The sequence below is a fragment of the Oryzias latipes genome, chromosome 22 (assembly GCF_053564925.1).
Source record: "Oryzias latipes strain Hd-rR chromosome 22, Olatipes_Hd-rR_3.1".
NCBI lineage: Eukaryota > Metazoa > Chordata > Actinopteri > Beloniformes > Adrianichthyidae > Oryzias > Oryzias latipes.
Genome location: NC_136258.1, coordinates 8,397,501 through 8,421,119, shown reverse-complemented (window position 1 = coordinate 8,421,119; position 23,619 = coordinate 8,397,501). Strand labels below are relative to the sequence as shown.

The 23,619-nt window shown below is 42.9% G+C and overlaps 1 protein-coding gene across 2 annotated transcripts in view; it reads right to left on the bottom strand.

Moving 5' to 3' along the window:
- Positions 1-11,179: 11,179 nt before the first annotated feature.
- Positions 11,180-23,619, bottom strand: part of si:dkeyp-72h1.1 (LBH domain containing 2) — a 16,976-nt gene continuing 4,536 nt past the window's right edge. For both annotated transcript variants that reach the window (XM_011490690.4, XM_004082692.5), the window contains exons 2-4: positions 18,345-18,426; positions 16,462-16,636; positions 11,180-12,098 (exon numbers count right to left, since the gene is read on the bottom strand). In XM_011490690.4, the coding sequence (XP_011488992.1) occupies positions 12,037-12,098; positions 16,462-16,636; positions 18,345-18,425 (318 nt within the window). In that variant the 5' untranslated portion in view covers position 18,426 and the 3' untranslated portion in view covers positions 11,180-12,036. The remainder of the gene's footprint in view (positions 12,099-16,461; positions 16,637-18,344; positions 18,427-23,619) is intronic.

Sequence of the window (23,619 nt, the reverse complement as noted above, 5' to 3'; positions counted from 1 at the left end):
TGTCGTCCATCATGTCCTTGTGCTTTGCTGATATAAGACATGTTCAACCTGCTGGCTGAAAGCATTGAACAAGCATTTTAACGGCTATTCTTTTGTAAAAAGGCTTCTTCTCAGGACATCGCTACACCTTTGAGAACAGTCTATGAACAGCCCCCCATGACAAACCTGTTTTTTTTCCTAAAACAAGCTAAATAACCAAAAATATTGCTGCTAATATTTGACTCTGCAGCTTTTTGTTGTTTATGATCAAGTCATTCATCTGTAAACACACTCACACTCTCTCCCACTAGCTTACAGCCCCTCACACCCCAACATTAACGGTGCAACAAAAACAGCAGCAATATCAGATCTATCCATTAGTCCAGTTTGGATCCAGATTCCAGCTCAGACCAGGAAAGCAAAGACGTTCATGGATCTATCTGTCAGATAGAGTATGATCAGAATGGAGCGGAGCAGGGAGACCGTGGGCCACTGATTTCAGCATCTATCTCACAGCTACAAGCTTTATCCAGCAGCATTTTTTCATCAATTTTAATAATGAAATACTCAGAAATGCAATTTGAATGGTGTGGGAATTTAAAAGGGGTCACTATAACATCAGTTATGTATACATATTCACGAGCGAACTGGGTGAGAATCCAGAGACTGTTGTAAGGACAGAGAAAAACCACAGACAGCACTTCCTCCTAGGCCGGCACAATACATCGCAAATGTATTGTTTTCCCGATATCAAGCTGTGCAAATTGTGATAAATGGTGACTTTTGATGTGCAAAAACAATCTTATGGCTGCTTGAAGTATTAAACGGATCAAATAAATCGCTTTTACTCAGACAACTCATACAGTAAAATATTTATTTTCACATTCTTTTCGTTTGGCATTCATATACTTTTTGTTTGGCATAAGGCTCCGTACAATTCCATGAGACAAGATTTCCATTAAACTTTTGGGTAATAACAAACCCTCACGGAGCTCACAGGTGGAAGCCGGGGAGGAGGGTGGGGCTACGAAAGCAGCGCTTGCAGTAAAGGAAGAGAATGAACAACTGCACACCTAGACTTAAATAGGACGCTGAACAGGTGAGTTCATTAACTTAACCGCCCTAGGGGAGTAACCGAGTAAAACACTGCTAGAGTAATCTGCCTGAAAAGCGACCAAGGTCGCTCATTTCAGTCAGACAACTCATGCAGTAAAATATTTATTTTCACATTCTTTTCATTTGGCAACACAGAAACGCAGAGGAAAAGCCAGCATGCCGCTCAACATACTGGTGATAACAGCGTCCAGGGGGGCCCAACATCTCCCAAGCGAGCGCCACCGACAACCCGCACACCTCAGGACGCTCCCCCCGCAGACACATGTCTGAGATTCTGCTGCGCCAAATGACAGGGGAGCCGCAACGCCTCCGAAATCGCCGAAAAAGAAGGGGAGACGGATGCCCTAGGGGAGTAACCGAGTAAAACACTGCTAGAGTTGTCTGCCTGAAAGGCAACCAAGGTCGCTCATTTATGCATTTGACCAATCGGATGGAGCTCTTTTATGTTAGATGTTCGCCTCCCATGTAGACGAGGGTCATTTGGAGTGTAATTTTGAAACTGTTGCTGTAAAGTAGAAATGATGTTTTGGTTGTTTTGTTATTTGTTCATGTATCGCGGGTTATATTGTCATCGCAATATTGATCACTAATATCGCAATTTGTGAGTTTTCCTCATAACGTGCAGCCCTACTTTCTTTGCAGTCAAAGCATTGACTGTGTCTGCTGTCAGTCAAGTGTTCACGGAGGTTAACGGGAGCTAACGGGTGCAACAGGACAGGTGGCTCCATGACCGTCACTGACGAGGAGGCGGGCCTTAAACCAGACACAGATTAAATCTGAACAAGCGCAAAGGAGAACTCTTCAGACACGTCCCCAAGTCCAACTTTACGGCAGAAATATATGATGATATATTATTGACTGGTATGTGGGTGGAATATTGTTGGTGGGAGGATGCTCCGCCCCCTCCTGACTTTATCTTTGGATCCAGTGGGTAACATCAGGAATGTTTGTGTCTATGGTTGAATCCTGAGGACAGATCATTGGACCACAGCTGCTACTTAGTTCAAATGATGGAGTTGTTTTAAATGTGCTGTTGTGGGACAGTTCCAGGTTACCTCCTAAAAAAGGCTCACATAACTTCATGTGGATCAGTTTTGTTTGATTACATGAGATGTTGACCTTAACCTTGGCATCTGTTTGGGTGCGAAATGTCATTTTCCCATTTTTCCAGGTCTAGTTCCCGGGTCTAGTTTGACCCGATCTACGACAGAGTTTACCTGATCGCGGCTCTTTGAGAACCGCGAGGAAAACCAGGTGCGTTGTGGGTTGAAGCTGCCCTCCAGAAGAGAGGAAACTTCGAGTCGTGAGTCCCTTGAGAAGCAGCTTGTGACATTTGAGAGATAATTGATGTAGCATTCTTTCCTTCTCTACTGCACTTCATTTTCCCAGGACTGACCCGGGCTGCTCTGCTGAAGTGCTCCTCACAAGGTTGTCATCTAAAAGGTCAGACCCACAGAGTGAACGGGCCACGAAAGACACAAGATGGAGATCCTGTCATCCATCTCGCTCTCCAGATCAAGACACCAGCCTGACCTTTCACAGAGTATCAGCTTCAACAGGCCATCAGACTGTGTGGGAGCTCATCTGAGTGGAAGAGAAAAGGCAGAAACAGTCAGGGAAACAAAGCAAGACAGAAAAAAGACACTTCTGACAGTCAAAGAGGGGAAATTCTGATTTTTGAATCTCATTTTCAACTGTTTATCATTTTCTAATATTCTTGCAAACCCTTTAATGTGAATGATCCACATTTAATGTGATGTGCTCACCTTCAGAAGATATTTTAAAATTATAGACATATCAAATCAGATTCTACATCCTCCAAGACCCCGTCTGCCTTTCATCCTGACAGACTATCGGGAAATTAAAAACCAGGACATCACATTCTGCAGCGTTTTATTCCAACGTCCAATTTGTTTGAATGGATTTGCTTTTGCTTAGTTTTTAAAAGTTTCTGCTGTCTGGCATGTTTGGAGGGACTTGTGTCTTCACACTACAAGACGTGACATTATCTCACGTTTCCAACAGACCCACAGCCAAGAAGTAAAACACAAATTCAAATTTTTCCCAAAAACAAAAGTTTTACGTGCAACGTAAAGCTAAACCTTTGCAGTACAAACTAAAGAAGACGTGTGTACTGAAAGCTTGAATCTCTCCATCCATTGTTATCCCGCCAAATCCCTGTCGGGGTCACGTGCTTTGAAAAGGGTGGAGCCTGTCCCGGCTACTGTTTGTACACCCTGAACATGTCAGCAGTCTGTCACAGGTGTGTTCAAAAATGTTCCATCCGCTGTTTCCTAAATGCACATTCAACCCGTGGTGTTCATAGCAGGTAGCGGCAGGGAGGGGATTCTTCTGCTTTCCTTTTTCTACTGTTTGTGGGCATGTCCACCACCTACAGTTGGAAGAGAACTAGTGCAAATTGTCAAAACAGTCCAAATCTCGTGAATCCTGCTCTAGGCTTTTTCTGTCAGAGCTCTATTCCGATATATGAAAGACTTGGTGTTATAGAGTTTAAAAAATTGCCAGAAAAAGCACAATTATTATTTTCAATGTCCAATTTTCAACTGGTTGGCACTTCCGCAGTTTGAAAATCCACACATCACTGCCAAATCTGAGTCCCTGATTGTTGAGCTGGTTGAACTTTCCGCGTGCGTTCAGTGATGCCTGGTTTGCACATAGATCCGATCGACCAAAGCCAAGAGTTCTAAACGCGAAACCCAGAAATTCGGGTTCACGGGCGTTTACAGATAAGCTAGGTTCACACCAGCCGCTGCAACTTTAAGCAGTCACTTCCAATGCAAACTCTATTTGAAAGCACCTCAACCCACATTTTGGGCTCCCGCGTTCAAAACTCTGGCGTCCATGCATCGCTACACAAGCTTTAAAGCCCAGGCTCAACGTACAAACCGGGCATCAGTAAATGTATGCTGAACTTTTGACTGCTTGAGAACCAATCAGGGACTCGGATTAGGAAGTGACGTGTGGATCGCGTCCTTTTCAAAACACTGAAGAGCTAACCGTTGAAAACATGATTACAGACAAGACATGAATAATTGTGGTTTTTGTTTTGCTGGAATTCTACGACACCAAGTGTGTAATTTATAGAATAGAGCTGTAAAAGAAAAAACCTGGAGGCGTGTTCATGAAACCGCATTTAGCCCGTTCCTGAAGACACATGGCCAGTGTCAACGTGGCATATTAAGATAACATATTAAAAGTGTAAGCAGTCGTCTGGAAAATGGTTGCAGAAACACAGAAGCATGCAAGACTCCTCCAATCCCACCAAAATAAATGAAATGTTTTTTGTTGCTTGTTGTTGTTTTTTGTGACAAAGATCATATTTCCTGAAGACATTCCAGGAAGTTGAACATGAAACTGGTTATTTTCAGGTGGATGTGAGATTCAGAAGCAGCTCTGGCAGATTTTGGTTCTAACTTCCCTAAAGATCTGTTTCATTTTTTCGAACTTTTGCTTCTTTGTTATTGCTGTTATTGCTTTAAACAGGGCTGTTATTACCCTGTTTAAAGTTAGTAAATAAACTCTGTTGATTTGAACAGAGAGATTTAACCTCCTGAGAACCCAGTGAAAAAGTGTCTTACAATTTCTGATTTTGTGGGATTTTCTATTTGTGACTAAAAGAACACCTTACATGTTAATTATTTCAAAAATATAAGAGGGAGGACAACAGCACAATATTTTTGTTAAAATAGTACTGAATTTAGAAAATGAGAAAAAAAGGAGCAGAGTTCTGGAGGCACTTCATCTCCCAGCAACCCCAGCGCACAGTTTGTGGATGCCTCACACCTGACTCTCATTTGTACGGTGGCCCAGAAGGGTCACAACACAACACATTAACTTTATACACAACACACTAACTTTACACACAACACATTAACTTTACACACAACACATTAACTTTATACACAACACACTAACTTTACACACAACACACTAACTTTACACACAACACATTAACTTTACACACAACACATTAACTTAACACACAACACATTAACTTAACACACAACACATTAACTCACAACACAACACAATAGCTCACAACACAACACATTAACTCACAACACAACACATTAACTCACAACACAACACAATAACTCACAACACAACCCATTAACTCACAACACAACACATTAACTCATGGCCCAGAAGGGTCACAACACAACACATTAACTTACCTCACAACACATTAACTCACAACGGAAGTAAAGCAGCAATTGAAGTGCTTTTATTCTGAAATTTCTACTGGGCTGAGCAGCTAACTACCTAACAGAAAGTAATGTCACAGTGAGCTGTGGAGGGAGCATGTTATTGCTACAAGAGAAGCTAGCAGCAGTGTTGCCAGAAACTTTGTCTTTACTACGGTTCTCCTTCCTCTAAACACACACAATATGAACACACACTCCTCCCTCCGCTCTGACACCCCCCTCTGTCGCTGCACGCGCGCTCCTCTCCTCTCCTTTTTTCCGCTCCGTCCTGTGTGTGCGTGTGTGTTGGGGACTGCACGTGCCTGTGTGAGAGGACGGAGCGGAAAAAAGGAGAGGAGAGGAGCGCGCGTGCAGCTCCCTCCACAGCTCACTGTGACATTACTTTCTGTTAGGTAGTTAGCTGCTCAGCCCAGTAGAAATTTCAGAATAAAAGCACTTCAATTGCTGCTTTACTTCCGTTGTGAGTTAATGTGTTGTGAGGTAAGTTAATGTGTTGTGTTGTGACCCTTCTGGGCCATGAGTTAATGTGTTGTGTTGTGAGTTAATTTGTTGTGCTGTGAGTTATTGTGTTGTGTTGTGAGTTAATGTGTTGTGTTGTGAGTTATTGTGTTGTGTTGTGAGTTATTGTGTTGTGTTGTGAGTTAATGTGTTGTGTGTTAAGTTAATGTGTTGTGTGTAAAGTTAATGTGTTGTGTGTAAAGTTAATCTGTTGTGTGTAAAGTTAGTGTGTTGTGTGTAAAGTTATTGTGTTGTGTGTAAAGTTAGTGTGTTGTGTATAAAGTTAATGTGTTGTGTTGTGACCCTTCTGGGCCACCGTACATTTGCAATCACTCACAGTACACTTGAGCACTGCGCTGAGCCTCACTCAGTGTGAAGCATTGTTTGTGCTACTCTGCCCTCTATTACGGAGGGTTATAGCTGATCTGTTTTGTCTCTGACTCAGTTTGCCTGCCCCCTGCCCTGAATCTCGCCTGAATCCTGACTATTCTTGTTGTTTCACTGTTTGTTTCTTTTTGGCCACTGAATGTGTACTTGCCCTGATAGACATAAAAATCCAGGACCAAGCCGTTTGGTGAGGCAAGCACAAAAACCCTTTGGCAGGTAGGGTTTGGCCTTCCTGGCACATACTCATTTCTGGGCAGCGGCCTTTGAACAGGAAGATTTGCTCATCAATGCACTTCCTGGAAGGCTGAGACAACCTTACCTCACACGGTCAAGCAATGGTCTGACTTTCCAACGAATATCTGACTCCTTTGCCTCCTCAGCCAAATCCAGGTCATTTACAATCTTGAGTGTGCTCCTCAGCTTGTAAAACCCATCCCTTGTCATTTTCCTGCCAAGAACTGAAACTTTAGTCTTTTTAGCCCAAAACATTTTGACTCTGGGAAAACCAAGGCAAGCCACGTGTACTGATACGCCAAAGACAATCTTGATTTCTTGGGCAGTGTCTTTTTTAGTGACACTCCTGTTGTTTGCAGCTGTCTCTGTTCGGTAAAACCTGCCAGATCCTCAAAAACGTTGTCATCAATGTACTGTGAAAAGTACTAGATTGTACTCCAGTATAAACTTTGGGGTCAACCTAACAGCCAGAACGCCCAGGTAGCACATGTGTGAATCTGTTATGATGGATGTTTAAAAAAAAAAAATTCAAGTTAATTTTTTACATTTACAAATCAAATCAAACTTTATTTATAAAAACTTCTCATACACCGCGCAACTCAAAGCGCTTTAACGTTTAGAGAAAAAAAACCCACACAATTACAATAAAATCCCAACCCACCCTTCACCCTTTCCTCTCCCCTCCGTTAAGGCCTACGACCCATGACCCCAGATCCAATGAATACTGATAAAAGTACCAAAAGAAAAATTAAGGCTTGGCCCTGCGGCGAGGAAGTATTTGGGAATCTCTTCATACCAGGAGCAGCCCAGCCGTAGGAGCATTGCCACAGTGCCCACAGCAGTTACACATGGTAAAAATACAACAATACTCTAACATGGTAACAAAATGTAAAAAATGAGCTTGAAACTAGATAAAACATACAAGTTATTCCTGGCCCAATGAGCATGATACTTTGCTCCTTCTTTGACTCATCAGATTATCCTGAATCATCTTCATCATCATCTTCACCTATCACAGAAGGAATCTTATCATCCTCATCCTTTTCATCATCTGAATGCTCCAAATCTGAATCTCCCTCTGTTATCTGGTATAGAATCCTCTCTGCTTCCCTTTTTTCTCCTAAAACAATGTGCAGCCAGTAACCCTTGTGCTATCCTAGGCACTTTAAAATTGCTCTGAACCTTTTTTCTTCAATGATTTGGCAATCTCACTGGTGTCCATGGATTACATGAAATCTTTCCACCTTTATCCACCTTTTTCATGGTAGGAAGAACACGTCAATGTAAGGGTGGGGTCATCTAAGATAGCACAAGGGTTAAATGCCTGCTGTTTCAAAACAGGAAACATGAAACTGTTTTGAGATTTAAAAAAAATACTGTTCCTAACATGTTTATGACCAAGAATATATATAACTATCATGGTAAAAAAAGCAATAGGTACAGAATATTTGAGTTAAGTTTCATCTTTCCATAAAATGAAGGTGCTGCTTTGGCAGCCATCTTGGTAGAGGAGCATGCTAACCTATCTCATGACACATCACTGGAAAGCCCAGGATGTCCTCCACAGAGTATCTGCAAATACTTAAGAAAGATACAGGTAACCTAAATGTCTATTGTAAAGGACGTAAATGAGCTGTTGTGAACCAGCAGGTGTTGACAAAAACCGGTTTGTATTGACAAAAACCCTTGCATCGCTTCAAACTGTGGCAGCCTCTGCCTTCTCTCTGTCCAACTGGATCTCCAGTGGAATCAGAACCTCGCTTCAGTCAGCTGGGTTGGGATGGACCCACAAGAATCAACCAGCTCAATCTGCAGGTGAAACTGGCTGCTTCTGCAGCACTGACATTCAAAAACACAAAGCTGCTGCTTCTGTCTCTCCACACTGCAGGACATTAGCATTACAAAGAACCACATCCTAAGCTGAGTGGAAATATAGAAAACCGGAAGTTATGCACTAAAATATCTGTTTCGTATCAGTAAACACAGATGTCCTCCTCCTCAGAGTGGCAAAACTATAACAGCCAGTCTGTCCAAAGAGGAACTTCGTGACACAAAAGTCTCATTGATGTCACAAAGTTCACCCGCAGCTTGTTTTTGTTTTGTCACTGATTTAGTGAAGATTTGCAAGTGTTAAAACAACTCTACAACCTGCACAACAACAAGTTGCAATTTATCTATCGATCGAATTGCATCTGATGGGAAAAATACTATGAGAAATCCATTTTGCACCTTTGCCATGGATGCTATGCAGGGGTTTCTGGCAGAAAAACTGGGAGAAGCAGATGCAGAATGGATTACTTTAGCAGAAATGTCTGTAGTCGCTGTTACAGGAAGGAGATGCTGTTAAAACAAAAGGCAACAAAATCTGATTTTTTTTTCTGCTCATGTGCAATAAGCTGTCACGTGTTCTGCAGTGTTGGAGCTTTAGATTAGTGAAGGGCTGACATGGAAGCAGTGATGTCAACTAAAGTTGACATTGATTTTCTCTTTCTGTTTACCCCTTTATTCCAATATTGCCTTTTTCCTTTGGAAGTTTCTGTTTGTGCACGCTCTTCTCCTCTCCTCCATCTCTCCCGTGGTCTCTTTTCCTCTCCATGCACCGGCGACTGTGCTCTGGGGAAGCAAAGGCATTGTGGGTAAATTCAGCCTCTTGCTGAGATTAGTTCAGAAAGCAGTCCTCTGTGAAACACAGCAAAGTATCACAGTCACTGAAGGAAGACTCTTCTGTGGAAATGCAGCTGGAACGCTTCAGCAGCCCGTCGAGTGATCTGTGACGTCCGAACCCTAAACCGAAGCCATCTTCCAGAAAGAAATGTGCAAAATAGAAGCAAGGCGGAACAGAGCAGGAGACTGCAGCACAGAGTCAGTCCAAAACAAAGATCATTTAGATTGTGACACTTAAAACTAGTTAAAAGACCCACTCCAATGAAAGTGCTGCTTTTAACGTGTTCTGGTAGCATTTTTCCGGTGGTCGGAAACATTTGTAAAACATTCAGCTCAAATTTGCCTTCCTGAGTGTTTTTTTTTAAATCCTTGTGAATCAGGAGCAGACGAAAAAACGCTATAGGAAAAAGCCTCCAGTTGTTACGGAGGTGCTACAGCTTCCTGCTCTGCTCCATTCTGATGCATCCACTGTCAGACAAACAGATCCATGAAGGTCTTTGTTTTCCTGATCTGAGCTGGAATCTGGATCAGAACTGGACAACTGGATAGCTCTGATATTGCTGCCATTTTTGTTGCACCCTGGTTAGGTTAGGTTGGGGGTGTTATGGGTAATTTTTAATGAACTCATGCCGCTCTACAGAAACTATGACCTAGAAAAAGAGACAGATGTTTTGATTTTGGCTAAAATCCTAATCAAAGACCACTGGAAACGCTTGTACAACAAATCAAAGGATGTTAGCTGTAATGTCCACACAGTCACATCATAATTCACATTCATGTCTTATTATATTCATGGATTAATCAAAGAATTCTTCCAGTTTATTGATATTTCATGTGGAAAAATGTGAGCTTCTCGTGTCTTAAAAAGGTTGCGACCACGGATAGAATCAGAAAACTCGCCACAGCTTGCTGTCTGCGTTTGTCAACATCCCACATTAGAGTTTCTGCCCCCTCTGAAAAGTGGGTGTGAGGCAGGCTTTAATTAAAATGTTTGCAGCTTTTCAGCTTAATGACTGACTGCCCTGACGTCCTACATGATGGACCCCCCAGCTTTAACGGTCTTATCCTTCGCTGCCTTTACCTTTGGACTGACATTATCAGAGGGGCTGAATACGCTCACATGCTTTCCGTGTGATCTGCTGGGCTGTGATGAAGAGCTGTGCTGCTGCCCGCCACTGAGAGAGGAAGTGTTTATGGAGAGGAGAAGTGAGATCTCTAACATGGAAACATTCACGTGTGTTGGAGCAGGGCACTAAGCAAAAAAAAAAGAAAGTCCCTCTCCATGTGACCTTTTGGTTATTTTAGGGGGCCAAATGCAAACTTGAAGGGATTTTTTGAAGAAGAGAAGAATTTCCAGTCCATTTCCAACTTGTATCATAGTAAAAATAAGACCCAGGCCGTAGGATTCATGTTTTTGTACAAGATGCAACAGATGAACGACAGTTCAGACTTTTTTATACATAATATAGAAAACACAATCAATTCCTGATACAAGGTTGTAAATTTATTCAACTCTACACACAGACTAAGATTTACACAAAATGTTATTCTCCTCGCTCCATGTTTCCAAACTGGACGGTCTGAGCGGACTGAGAACAGTGCAACCCGGTCGACAGTCGCACTGGTCCGAGGGGCCTATAGGGAATCCACGCCAGTGGCGCCAGTGTTCGGTAGCGGAGCCGCCACCAGTGTGTGAATGTGTGAATGGCACTGACCGTAAAGCGCTTTGGGCCTTTGACGAAGGTGAGAAGCGCTATACAAGTATACGCCATTTTCCTCCGCTTAGTAATGTGCTCTAATTCAACGGGTCATCCTCCTAAAAACAAAAAAGCTGACAGTAAGATCTTACTTCTGGAAAGTCACATCCTTGTCTTTCCAGCTGTTTGTGCAGTTGTAGCACAGCACTGAGCATCTCGACCTATCCAATATGGTGTCCAACTTTGCCTGCGTAACAAGCTAGCGTAGCGACTCTAGTCTATGTAACCCATTGTGTGCAATGATTTCAAAGAGGGAGGGGTTTAGATTCCCATCCAGCCATAATGGGATGTGGAGAATGACTGAAAGACGCAATGATCGAGAATTTCAAAAGATTTATTGGTTTTGCAATAATTCAGGTTTCCAGAATTTTAAAAAATATGTCTGTGAAGACCAACTGACATCTAAAATATACTTTCTTTTTACTTCTGTAAGAAAATTGGGTGACTTGAAACCCTGGTGAACATATTGCTGTTGGGAAAACAACACAGTAACATTTCCTTAAATAATTCCCTACTGCATGAGGACTAGTCTTCCAAGGAACAAGATATGTTCATATCAAACAATGTCATAATATTAAGTTAAGAAACAGGTTTGTTCTTCTTCCAACACTTGTGTGTATGATTACAAAGAACAAAGTGAGACTAGATCACTCAACTACAGCAGTAAGCACCTAACAGTGATGTTCTGTACATCTAAAACTAGAATAATAACTGTCCACAAAATACAGGAGCTACCATTTGTAGTCGTTGGCACACATGAGCTAAATACTCAAATACGGTATTTAGAAACATCTGTCCAGATCGGATGATGGGAGTCTGGACAAACAGGGGCTTGGAGCCGGAGACAGAAAACGTCTTAGTTGTTGTTTTCTTTCATTTTAAAGCTGGAAGCATGATGAAGGCGGAACCCCCGGCTGCTTAAAGTATTTCTGTTTCAGACTGCACTAGTTTTTATGTGAGGAATATTACAGTTCATCGTTTGTCTGAGGATACATCGCTTTTTGGGGAATTACTGTAGAATGTGATGAAACTTCTCAGGCTCCAAGCCCATGTGCTGGGGTTCTCCACCCTCCTCTTCCTCCTCCTCCTCGCGTGTGCTCCTCTGCTGGCTTCTTATCCTCCGTCCAAGCCTGGACACACTCGCAGTAACTGCGTTTCACAGGAGCTTCTCTTGTTTAGTTGGAGTCCTGCATCTCCACCCCTTCTTCATCCCCACCAATGTCTGTCTTCTCCACATCTGAAAGAAACACACAGCTGGAGATTTCAAAAAGCCAAAATCATAGGTTTGCACTGAAACACTGAAACTCTTCAGAGCATTTTTCTAAACAGATCTGCGAACGCAGATTATTCAAATCAATCACTAATTCAGTCTTAAAGCCATGCAAGAGCATACCAATGACATCAGCAGAGGTCCTGCTGTTACATAACGTGCTGCATCCATGTGGTTTAATCTAAACAGATCAAATGAGAAGCTCTTTATGTTTTTTATGAACAACCAGTAAAGTCTCTAACAACGGGAGTGACCAGAAATAAACTAAGACCAGCTGTGTGTAACAAACTGAAATGCTTTAATGCTGATAAAATCGGCAGCTGCACTATGGATGGAGTGACCCTTGACCCTGTGAACCTTGAAGAGTAAAAACCTCACAGTTATGCTGAGCTGTTTGACTCATATTTTGCAGTTTCATAGAACAGACGTGTTGCCATAGATGTGATGGATGAAACCATGATAACTGACTAACACCGTGGTGTTAATCCTTCAGTTAAAATCCCACTAAAGCGCGGCGAACATTAAAGAAGAGTAACCTTTACAAACGTTCAGGAGGAAAATATGCAAATCAGATCAAAATGTCAGTGGACTGTAGAATGACCATCTCCACTGCTGTGGAAACAGTTAAAGCTCATCCGGTTTTATCCATGAGATATAGGTCTTTAATGTTTTGTTCCAGAATCAAACTTCTTTCTCCTGTACTTTAAAGCAAATGTATGACAACACAGTGTTATCCTACACTTGACAAAGGCCACACATTATGTCTTTTCATCGATTGAACCCCCTGGACTCTGTAGGTGAGAGGAGGATGCTGACCAAGCTGTCCAGCATCGGGAACAACCCCCCTCACCCCAGTGGCGCCTCCAGAAATTTTTCATGGGGGTGGCCAGTGGGGGGCCACATTAAATCTTGGGGTGGCACACAAAAACCATGAGCTATATTTTTAAAATTCATTCTACCAAACGTAGTAAAACAACCTTTAGAAAACCAACAGAAAGATAAATGCCTACTGATATTTTGTAGAACATGAACTTATAGTAGATACTACTAGTATAATAACTAATAGATACTAGTAGATACCATTAGTAGATACTACTACTGATATATATATATATTTTTTTGTTTATATTTAATGCTTTGGTGTGTCTGCTTGGGGTGTTCGGCTCTTGACTGAGAGATATCTATAATAAACAAAAAATGAAATCTGTTGTTCTGAAATAATAATAAAAATATCCTTCTAATTATTAATTATATCTGTTGACATTTCTATTCAGACTAATAATCATGAAACATTTTTATTATTAGGGTAACATAATTCTAACTTCACCAGTTGGTCCAGGAACAGGTGGAGCCAATGCTTATACTGAGTTCTGCCTTGCTTCTCTGACCAATGATGCTGACTGTCCCTCCTCTGATGCCGTCTCATCTTTGTCTTCCTTGTTCTCTTCTGTCATTCATGCTGCTCTGTCTCATCTTCCTCCTCCTCCTCACTACTCCTCTGTTGCTCCCCTACCATCTCTTTCACTCCTTCTGCTGCACTTTTATTCTTAAAATAAGAATATATGTTGAATTTGTCTTCATTCTCTGAAAATGGACAGACACAAGCATCAACTAATGACTATAGGTAACTCTGTGGAAACAAAAACACATCAAAATGTTGCGGTAACACAACAACCAGTGCTTAAATAGTGCCATGAAAATGAGTGGCTTGTGACAGGGACATCCTTTTTTTACTTATAAATAAGAAGTAATGACACATCTACCACCGCTGCTGATGATGTGGCGTATTTGCACCAAGTATTTGCACACTGGGTTTACATGTTTTGCAGACCGCATGTTTTTTACACCTTTGCAGCTGTGTTTATTTAATATTTAATATATATTTCTTTATTTAATAAGCATCTAATTTTTGATAATAATTTTTCATAATAATTTTCTGTGATATTTTTAATTATTTAATATAAATGTCATTTGTGATGTCCTTTATTGATGTTATATTATACAGATTATTTCTGAATGTCGTGTTGCTGCCATAGATAAATGATATTTCCCCATTGTGGGATTAATAAAGTCATCTATCTATCATCTATCTATCTATCTATCTATCTATCTATCTATCTATCTATCTATCTATCTATCTATCTATCTATCTATCTATCTATCTATCTATCTATCTAATCTATCTATCTATCTATCTATCTATCTATCTATCTATCTATCTATCTATCTATCTATCTATCTATCTATCTATCTATCTATCTATCTATCTATCCAGATCTAAAGTACAATAAACAGATTGTTAAAGACCCACGGAAAATATTTAACAGGAAAAGAAACGTAGCATTTCGGGATGTGTGATTGTGTGTGCGTGCGTGCGCTCTCGCGCGCACGCGTGTGTGTGCGTGCTGAAACCGGTGCTCGCGCGATGCAGGAAGAGAGGGGGGAGAGCGCGTGTGAGGGTGTGGAGCGCGTACACGCGCGGTCAGTCGCCGTTTTGGACTTAAGGAAAAAGTAATAAAGAAAGTTCATCTTTAGTGACTGAGACTGGTTCTTTTGTCTGACCGGCCCAGAGGATCTGAGGGTTCGAACGCGGAAGTGAAGCACGCGTCTTATTCATTCTGCGTCCAGCGGCTCCTCTGTAGATGTCTGCGCACTCAAAGGCAGCAGGGAGGGGAGGGGGTGAAGGCCGGTTAAGGTGATCAGAGCGACTTGCCGCTTGCTGGCTGTGCATTTGGGATGAAACGCACAACTGATGCTACCACAGCTTATAGTGGCTACTGGGGTGGCCACTGGGGTGGCCAGGTGTCGGAGAGGGGTGGCCAGGGGTGGCCATGGCCACCCCTGGCCACCCCCTGGTGGCGCCACTGCCTCACCCTCTGTATGAGACGGTGAGGACCATGAGGAGTTCGTTCAGCCGCAGACCGCTGCACCCCCAGAGCAAAAAGGAACGCTTCAGGAGGTGCTTTGTCCCAACAGCAGTTAGACTTGACAATAAAACGGTATAGGACTGCTGACACTGCTGCTGTATTCACTTATTTATTTATGACTTGTACTTTTACTACCATTTTTGAATTTTTACCTCTATTTTTATCCTTACTCGTGCCGTTTGTTTTTTCTAACTGTTATATTTATTGTTTGGCTGCTGTAACAACTCAATTTCCAATTTACCCGGATGAATAAAATCCCGCCTTATCCTATCTTATACTGCTAAGAGTTTAAAAAGTCTAAAAATGTTTATTTACTAAATGTGATAACTAGCATAGACAGTAACATCAGCTATTCCTGTGTGTTCTTTAACACCCCCCCCCCCCCCCCAACTCATTTAGTACCAGATTGCTCATCTGCATGCAATCAAGTCCAACAGGAACACTCTGGTCAAAAAGCTAAGATCAACCTGCTTTCCTCCATGCTGGAAAATTATCTCAGTGTTACGAGACAAATTGTGATTTCCCTTTTACGAAACTAGAATTTTGAAAACTTCCAACTTTTGAAACACAAACAGCCTTGTAGAAAAACGTCCAATGGGCCTCATAGGACTACACAGCTGTGAGACACCACCTGTTGAAGGGCTAAGCGACACCCGTATCAACACCCACTCAGGGAAACAGCAGCTTTCGTGCTGCTTGTTCTGAAGCCACCCTTTTCATGTCATGGACCGTCAAATCCTTCCTGATAGGCTGTAAAAGAGAAGGAAGAGGTTGTCTCCAATTCTGATTCTAAATCTGAAATCATGGAGTTCCTCATGGTTCAATTCCTGGACTTCTGCTGTTCAGCCTGTTAATGCTCCCTCTGGTAAAGGTCCTGCTCAGGCAGAATCTTTACGCAGATGACACTTGACTTTAGGAAGCTCCGATGCCAAACCACCAGAAGACTCTCAGCTGCTGCTGAGAGCTGCTAAGCTGCAGCCAAACATCCTCCCTGATGAAAAGACAGCAGTCTTAGGAAATGAAGGAGAAAGTGAAGGTAACAAATGATGTGCATTCTGAAGGAATGAAAAATATGACATCTGAGCATCACTATAGACTCATATCTGAGGTTAAGTTCTTTCATTTGGTCTTTGACTCTTTGGCGTCTTCATGAAAAAGAAAAACTTTGAGATCTCATGTGCAGAAAAGACACAGAGAAGCAGATACGTGTGTTCATCTCTCGCAGACATGACCATTGTGACCGTCTCCCATCTGCTCTTCAAACAGACTGTGGAGCTGCAGATGAGAAAGCTGCTGCTTCACAGTCTCTCCATACTTTCTCACTATACATGGCTCGCTCGTAACCACTGGACCTGAATCTACAGTTTGAATTGGAACAGGCTGAGCTTGGGTTTCCTCTTCACCTGCAGTGTGTTTGTCTGAGCTCCGCCTCTCGGTTTGGGCGTCTGCAGAGCTTCCGTCCTCTGGAGGCCAGCGGAGCTCTCCACTCTCCACCTCAGCTGCATCTGTGGGCTCCACCACGATGGAAGGAAGCCTCTTGGACAGTTTTGGGTTCCTCTCATGGACATCTGGGAAGATCTGTTTGAAACTTATGTAAGGTTTACCGATGGGAGGTCAACCATCCTTCACACACAGCTCTGCTGTGCAATTATTATGAAGTGTTTTAAGTATTAAGTTGGCTGTAATGTTCATACAAGGTGAAAATCACATTGCTTGATTCTTAATGAATGTATGCATCAAATGGTGCAGAAAATAAGGATTTATTTCATACAAACAGCATTTCTGTTCCTGTCTTCCAATTTAAGAAGCTCTTCTGTCCTCCAGTGGTTGCCTGTTTGAATAAGTTGTCAGTATATAAGACACCTGTCCACATCCCTAAACAGTCAGACTGCAAACTCTCCACCAAGCCCAAAGAGCTGTCGAAGGACACCAGGGACAAGATGGTAGACCTGAACCAGACTGGAATGAACCGATCTACAATAGGCAGCAGCTTGGAGAGAATAGATCCACTGTTGGAGCCATTCTTAGAAAACGGAAGAAAACCAAGTGGAAGGATTCTGTGGTTTAGTTTGGTTTTGTTGTTCTTGTTCATGTTTTTGGTTTCCTTTTTGTCAATCACACCAGTTTCAGGTTCATGATCCACAGCTGTCTTCAGTTCAGTTAAGTGTCTTGGTTTCTGTTCATCCTTGTCAGGCCATCTGCTCTCTTCTCCTTTGCCACCTTTTTGTTGCTCCCCATGGTTTTGTCATGTTTCAGTTTTTTTCCTAAATGTTTTATTTTCTGTCCCCAAGCCTGGTCTCCTGCATTTTGGGTCCTCCACCACCAGTTCCTCACACCAAGATTACTGACAATCTACCTCCACCCACATGATCTCTAGAACGGTGAGGAAACCGTCCAGAGCTACACAGAGGAACTGGTCAATGACCTGAAGAGAGCTGGGACCACAGTGAAGGTTACTATAGTAACAGATGACAATGTCATGGATTCAAATCATGCAGAGCCCCAAAGGTCCTCCTGCTTAAGACATAACAGGTCCAAACCCGTCTAAAGTTCTCCGGAGACCATCCAGAGGATCCAGAGGAGGACGGGGAGAAGGTCATGTGGTCACATCCAACCTTCTGTAGACCTACAGGAAGCCTTTGACCTCTGTCATTGACAACCAGGGTAACATTACAAAGTCTTGAAGTGAACGTCTGTTATGGACTAAATACTTTTTTCCTGCACACCTGGATTTTTATTTTCCATTCTGTCTCTCATAGTTGAAGTGTTTCTCTGAACATCACAGACCAAACTCAGCTTTTTAGGTGGTACCACTTAATCTGTAACTGCAACACTGCTTTCCTCCACTGTCATTCTCCAGATCTCAAAGACCTATGACAGAATGAAGTGGATGTAGAAGTTAATACACTTTCTTGAAATCTCCAATAAATAAATGAATAATCTATATGTGCAGATGATACATTAATGAACATCAATCAGCCTCTCTTGATTTCCTTAATTGTGGGGAATTGTGACTTTTTGGCATTCTCTTTTCTGCAGTTTGGTCTAATAATGAACAAGTAAACTTTTTCCTAGACTCTCAGTGAGAATAAATCAATAGAGGAGATTAGATTTAACTTTGTTGTCACTGAAGCAGACAACAAAGTGGCATTTCCATCCAACCAGACTGTAGAAATGTTGGTGACAGATTCACACACAGGCGAGAGGGTCTTCTCCCCCAGTGAAGCTCAGGCTTTTGCTTCTGTGAATGTCTGCATTTACATCAAATACATATCATGTAGGATACTGAGTCCTGCTCTCCTCCTGCTCCTCCACCACCACCAAAGTCCTCCGTCCCCGGCTCCACTGAGGTTATCACTTCAGTCATCCTGGAAAGAGACATTGAGGATCACCAGTAAGAAACAAACTAAGACATGACTCAGATCCAGCTTCATTTGTCATTATTAACAGCCCGCTGGTGCAGTGCGTAGGGTTCAGGGGGTTGAAAAAATAAAAAAATCTGTGGTGCATCTCACCTACTTCACCCTTACTTACCTTACATGTAGATTAAGTGTTAACTATGCAGTATGTCTGCACAAAAAAATGCATTAACATTTTGGCTCCACAGGCTCACCGAGCGGTCTACGGTCTAAAAATTTCCTGCAGACCACATACAGGTCTGCCCATTTTCCCCTCCACGGAGCCTGTATCCACCCGTAAGGACACTTGTGACTAGAGGAGGTAATCAGATGATGTTGAGGCTCTTTTTGGGAGCGATCGGGATGGATCAGGAATGAATACTTCAGAAGAACAGATTATGGTAGATGTTCTGGAGATCAATGCAGGGAAGCAGATGGAGACCGTTTGACAGAAGAAACAGCGATGATGTTGGTGATAGGATGCTGAGTCTAGAGCTACCAGTAAAAAGAGGAAGACCAAAGAGGAGGTTCATGGATGGAGAGAAGGAGGACCTGAGGGTGGCTGATATGAGTGAGGAGGATAGAGTGGAGAGGGTTAGATGGAGGTGGATGATTCATTGTGAAGCCCCCTAAAGGGAGCCGTAGGAAGGCAAAGAAGTGTATCAGGACGGTCAAGATCCTGCAGTAACATCCTGCTGCAGCGCTGGAGCACACAGGAGCAGAAATCCTTCACAGATGAAACCATAATATGAGCGAATGACGACGGCTGTGGCTCAAAAGATCAGCCAAAAACACTGAAGCCTGGGACACTCGTTGAGATTGTGGCACTAAATTGTCCCTACATCTGGAAATAACTAGAAGTTCATCTGGAATCACAGCAAATTAGTGACCCAAAACTCCACGGATACAGGTGATGCTGGAGTTTCCACATCCAGAAGGTTAGATCTTTGTTTTCATAAGTAACCGGTCATAACTTAGTCCATTATTGCCGTAGATCTTGAACACGTTTGCTGTGTTGTCCATCACAGTGGTTTGACTGAGGACCTTCTCAGCACAAAGCGAGCTTCAGTTTTCCAGATTTAGTCTTTCTTTTCTGTCTTTTCTTTAGTCTCTATGCTGCCTGGTTTAGGCCAGGACTACATGCCATCCACGGGTGAGCCACATCCATTCCCCTCTATAGCGGCGTGCTGTGGCACAGTGGACGCTCCAGATCTCTTGCTTACATTCATTACCGCCCAAATGGAGGTAATGTAAGAAAGATAAAACCTAGAAAAGGTTATTCTGGATCATCTTTGACGTCTCGTTACGAACCGTGAGATGGTTTGCTGGTTGCTGACAGCATTTGAGGACCCTCCCACAGCCCACCAGTTGGGGGCGCTGTGCTTTTTGTCAGACTGACATTTTTCCAAAGTTCTGAAATTTAGTTAACAGCAGAAACACAAAATTCCAAAGCTGGCACTTTAACAGAGCTGGTATATTGCAGCCGTGTCCAGGACACATTAAAACAAAGGAGAACTCAAAAACAACAAGAAAACGACAAGACAAAAGGTGAAAACGGAAGGTTTAATCTGGACAGAGAGGCAGAGCGTGGGTTAATTATAGACGTTGATGATGTTTAGAATCAAAGCTGCAGACTGCACCTTCAGTCATTCTTATGGTGATTCAAACAATGAAATAACATGATAAAAACATGCACTCAAACCACAGAAGGCAGAAGGGTGAGGAGTTATTTTCAGGAGATAAAACTCAAAGCTTGAAGCCATGAGTCCCAAACTCAGCACCAACCCTGTCAGAATGGCTGAGAATGACAAGAATCAAGAGTTCAGTGACCCAGCTGGAATCCAGAACTGGACCAAACAAAATGCATTTGGAGCTCAAGGCACGTAAAGCAGTCGTTCCATGAGTCAATCCAAAAAGTACGAGAAACCCAGAATATTTTCATCAGGTTCTGATGCAGAACTGTGTTTTTTTTTTAACGTGAACGTTTAGAACGTGTTTCCTATTGTCTCTTGGATAACAGGAGTACCTAAAAAAACGATCAAAAAAACAGTGACATATTTCAACAGCGTGGGGTTTTGTGTGGTCAATAGTCGACCCCAATCTTCATCAGGACTTTCCAGTCATGAAACAATCATCTCTTGCAGAGGGTGGACTTTGCGTGGGTAAACACCACATCTGTGAAGCCGAGTGATTCATGCAGGTTTGAGAGCCGCTCAAACTGCAGTCCAAATGATTCATTTTTTAAAGACGTCTTCTCTGTACGCCACGCTCAGCCACTTTAAACTCTAACTCCTCAGGAAAAAGCTCTACATTGTGCAATGCAGATCTAAAAACACTAGATAAATCGAGGCGATGCTGACAGGCTTGTAGCTGCGGCTTCAGTGATTTCAGATTCGGGAAAACATTTTGTTGTAGGGCATCAGCAGCTGCCGAAAACGCAGGAAGGAGGCAGAAGAAGAACCGAAGCAGCTGATCTGTACCATGGATCTGTACCTGACTGTTCTGATGCTGCCATCACATTAAAAAACTTTCATTGTATTTTTACACAATATCTATTTAAAAAAGTATTGTCAAAAAAGATTAAAAATCTTATTTATGTGGTGGAAAACGTTAAACATGAAGAGATTGTACATGTCCTCATGCAGCTGCTTCATCTTTAGGACCCGTTTCTGGACAGAAAACTGTTGTAAAAGACGCCAATGCAGAAGAATGGAGGCTTTGGAACCAGAACGTAAGCAGGACAAAGTAAATGTGAGAAAAAGGAAAAACAACAAAACACAACCAGAACTCTAACTGTGAAAAAACCAAGAGAACCAAACCTGAGGGTTTGTAATATCCAATTCCACTGCACTCCTCAACACGTAAGAACAAAACGAACAATTTGAAAGAGTTCATCAGACCTACGCCCTGCTGCAGGTCTTTGGAAGGATCTGAAACATGCTGTCTGCGTCCATGAGCCGTCAAGGACTGCACCAAAACACCAGCAGATGCTTTTAAAATCCATCCACTCGACAAGATTTTGAATGAAAACGGAAAAAAGTTGGCTTTTTAAAGATTCAGGTGAAGAAAATTGTAAAATAAATATTTGCCTTTCCGTATTTTTTATAATTTCTTTTAACTTTGCCAGTCTTTCTTCGTTTTTCCTCAGGTAACAGACGGACAGTAACAGTTCTGACAGTTCTGCAGACTTTTCTGTTCCTCAGGTGAGCTGCTTCCTGTCTGTTCTCCATGTTTTCGGCAGGTCAGGGCCTGGTGCAGGAGCGGGGAGCAACCACAGCAATCAGGTAAATGAGATATAACCTTATGTTTCAAGTTCACACCTGAGCTGCGGTCAAAAAGGAAAAAAAGCAGCCTTCTCTGCAACCATCAGGTGAACATACTTTGCTGCACGGCGGTGAAGCTCTGTTGTTACTCCGCATTTTTGTTGCACTGCTAATGTTTGGTTGGGGTTGTGAGGGCTTTAAGCTAGCAGGAGAGCTTGTAAGCAAATGGACAAGGGGAAGTGGGTGCGGGCTTACTCTGCGCCAAAAGTCCTTCCCACCAGTCAGAGCTGAATTTCTAATGAGCTCCTGCCACTCTGCAGAACCTATGTCCTCTGTAACCCTTGTGCTATCCTAGGCACTTTAACGTTGGGAGTTGGGTCATCTATTTGGGTCATCTACATTTGTAATCTTCACTGGTGTCCATGGATTACATGAAATCTTTCCACCTTTATCCACCTTTGTCATGGTAGGGAGAACACATCAATGTAAGGGGGGGGTCATCTAAGATAGCACAAGGGTTAAAAGACAGCTGGGGACACTGTGGGAACAGATCAGAAGACGATTGGAATCTAATGTAAATGGTGTTCCCTTATAAAGCGTTTTTCTGTCTTCCTTGAAGACCTAAAGGCCTTCACTGTCACTCATTCACACACTGATGGGGGCTCCACTGCCAAAGAATGACGCCAACCTACAACCACCAGGAGCAATGTGGGTGTCTTGCTCAGGGGCACTTTGACACATGTGCAGGCAAGGCGGGAACCGAACCAATGATCTTCTGATCAGAGGTTGACCGCTCTACCTCTGCACCACAAAATGCCTGATAATTCTGAATGAACAACCAAAAACTCCTCTGATCCTCCTCCTCTCCTCATGATGATGCCAGGATGGCCTCTGTGTTTGAGTGACCGTGTCAATGCAGCGGCTGACACCCACAGTCCGCTCAGCAGCTTTACAGGTGTGTGTCGTGTGAAAGAAGGAAAACAGGGATTCGTGTCTCACTTCAATGTAAAAAGTAAACATACAGAAGGCGTGTGATAAAGCAGAGCCATCCCTGCTGGTCACAGACGGGTCACAGCAGAGTCTTCGTGCTGTCTGGGGTTTTTTTTTTTTGTAACGAGTGACCCAAACGTCTCATGAGGATCTCAGGAAAGTGTGCATGCTTTTGAAAAGTAGGCATGACACACCATCCCCTTTGCAGGACTGGCCACAACAATAGCGTGCTCAGTGGTGAAAGGCGACTTCTCAAGTTATCAGAAATTCTCCTTTCCTACAATCAGACAGGCAGTTGCTGTTTCCATGGGGACGACCAAGTGAGATTTTCTGCCTATGATTGTCTAGGAAGTGAATTTTGTTTTGCAGAGGGTTGCTTTGTGTTCTGTTGAAAGACGTCACCTGTAAAACCTGCACCTGGCTGTCAGCATCAGCAGAGACAACGCAGCCTTTCTCCACACCACAGGCTGGCATTGTGCTTCTGGAGCGAGTCGCAGCGGTCCGCGGGGGTCTGCTGCTCTGTGGGAAGCAAATGGAGGGCCTGTGGACGTGGTTGGAGTTCTGATCAGGTTTCTGCAGAGTGCATCCACTCTGCGCTGATGCACAACCTGGCAAATGCAAGAATTTGAATGTTGATGCCAGGCATGACTGCAGACATGCGCCGTCTGCTTTAAGGTCTGAGTCGCCCGTCTAGAGTGAGTAGCCTCACTTCTGCTTTGCTGGAGGCAGGAAGAGCGCGCACGTCTGTTCACGCTTTGGGTGTCCAAAATGTAACTACAGGCTGTTGTTGGCGACTAATCCTTCAGAAAGTTTTCAAAAGTTTCACTAAAATCTATTTCTCAGTGAGGCGGGGAGGAGCTGTGAAACAAGGTCCTCCTACTTTGAACACACGTATAATGCATCTATGCCT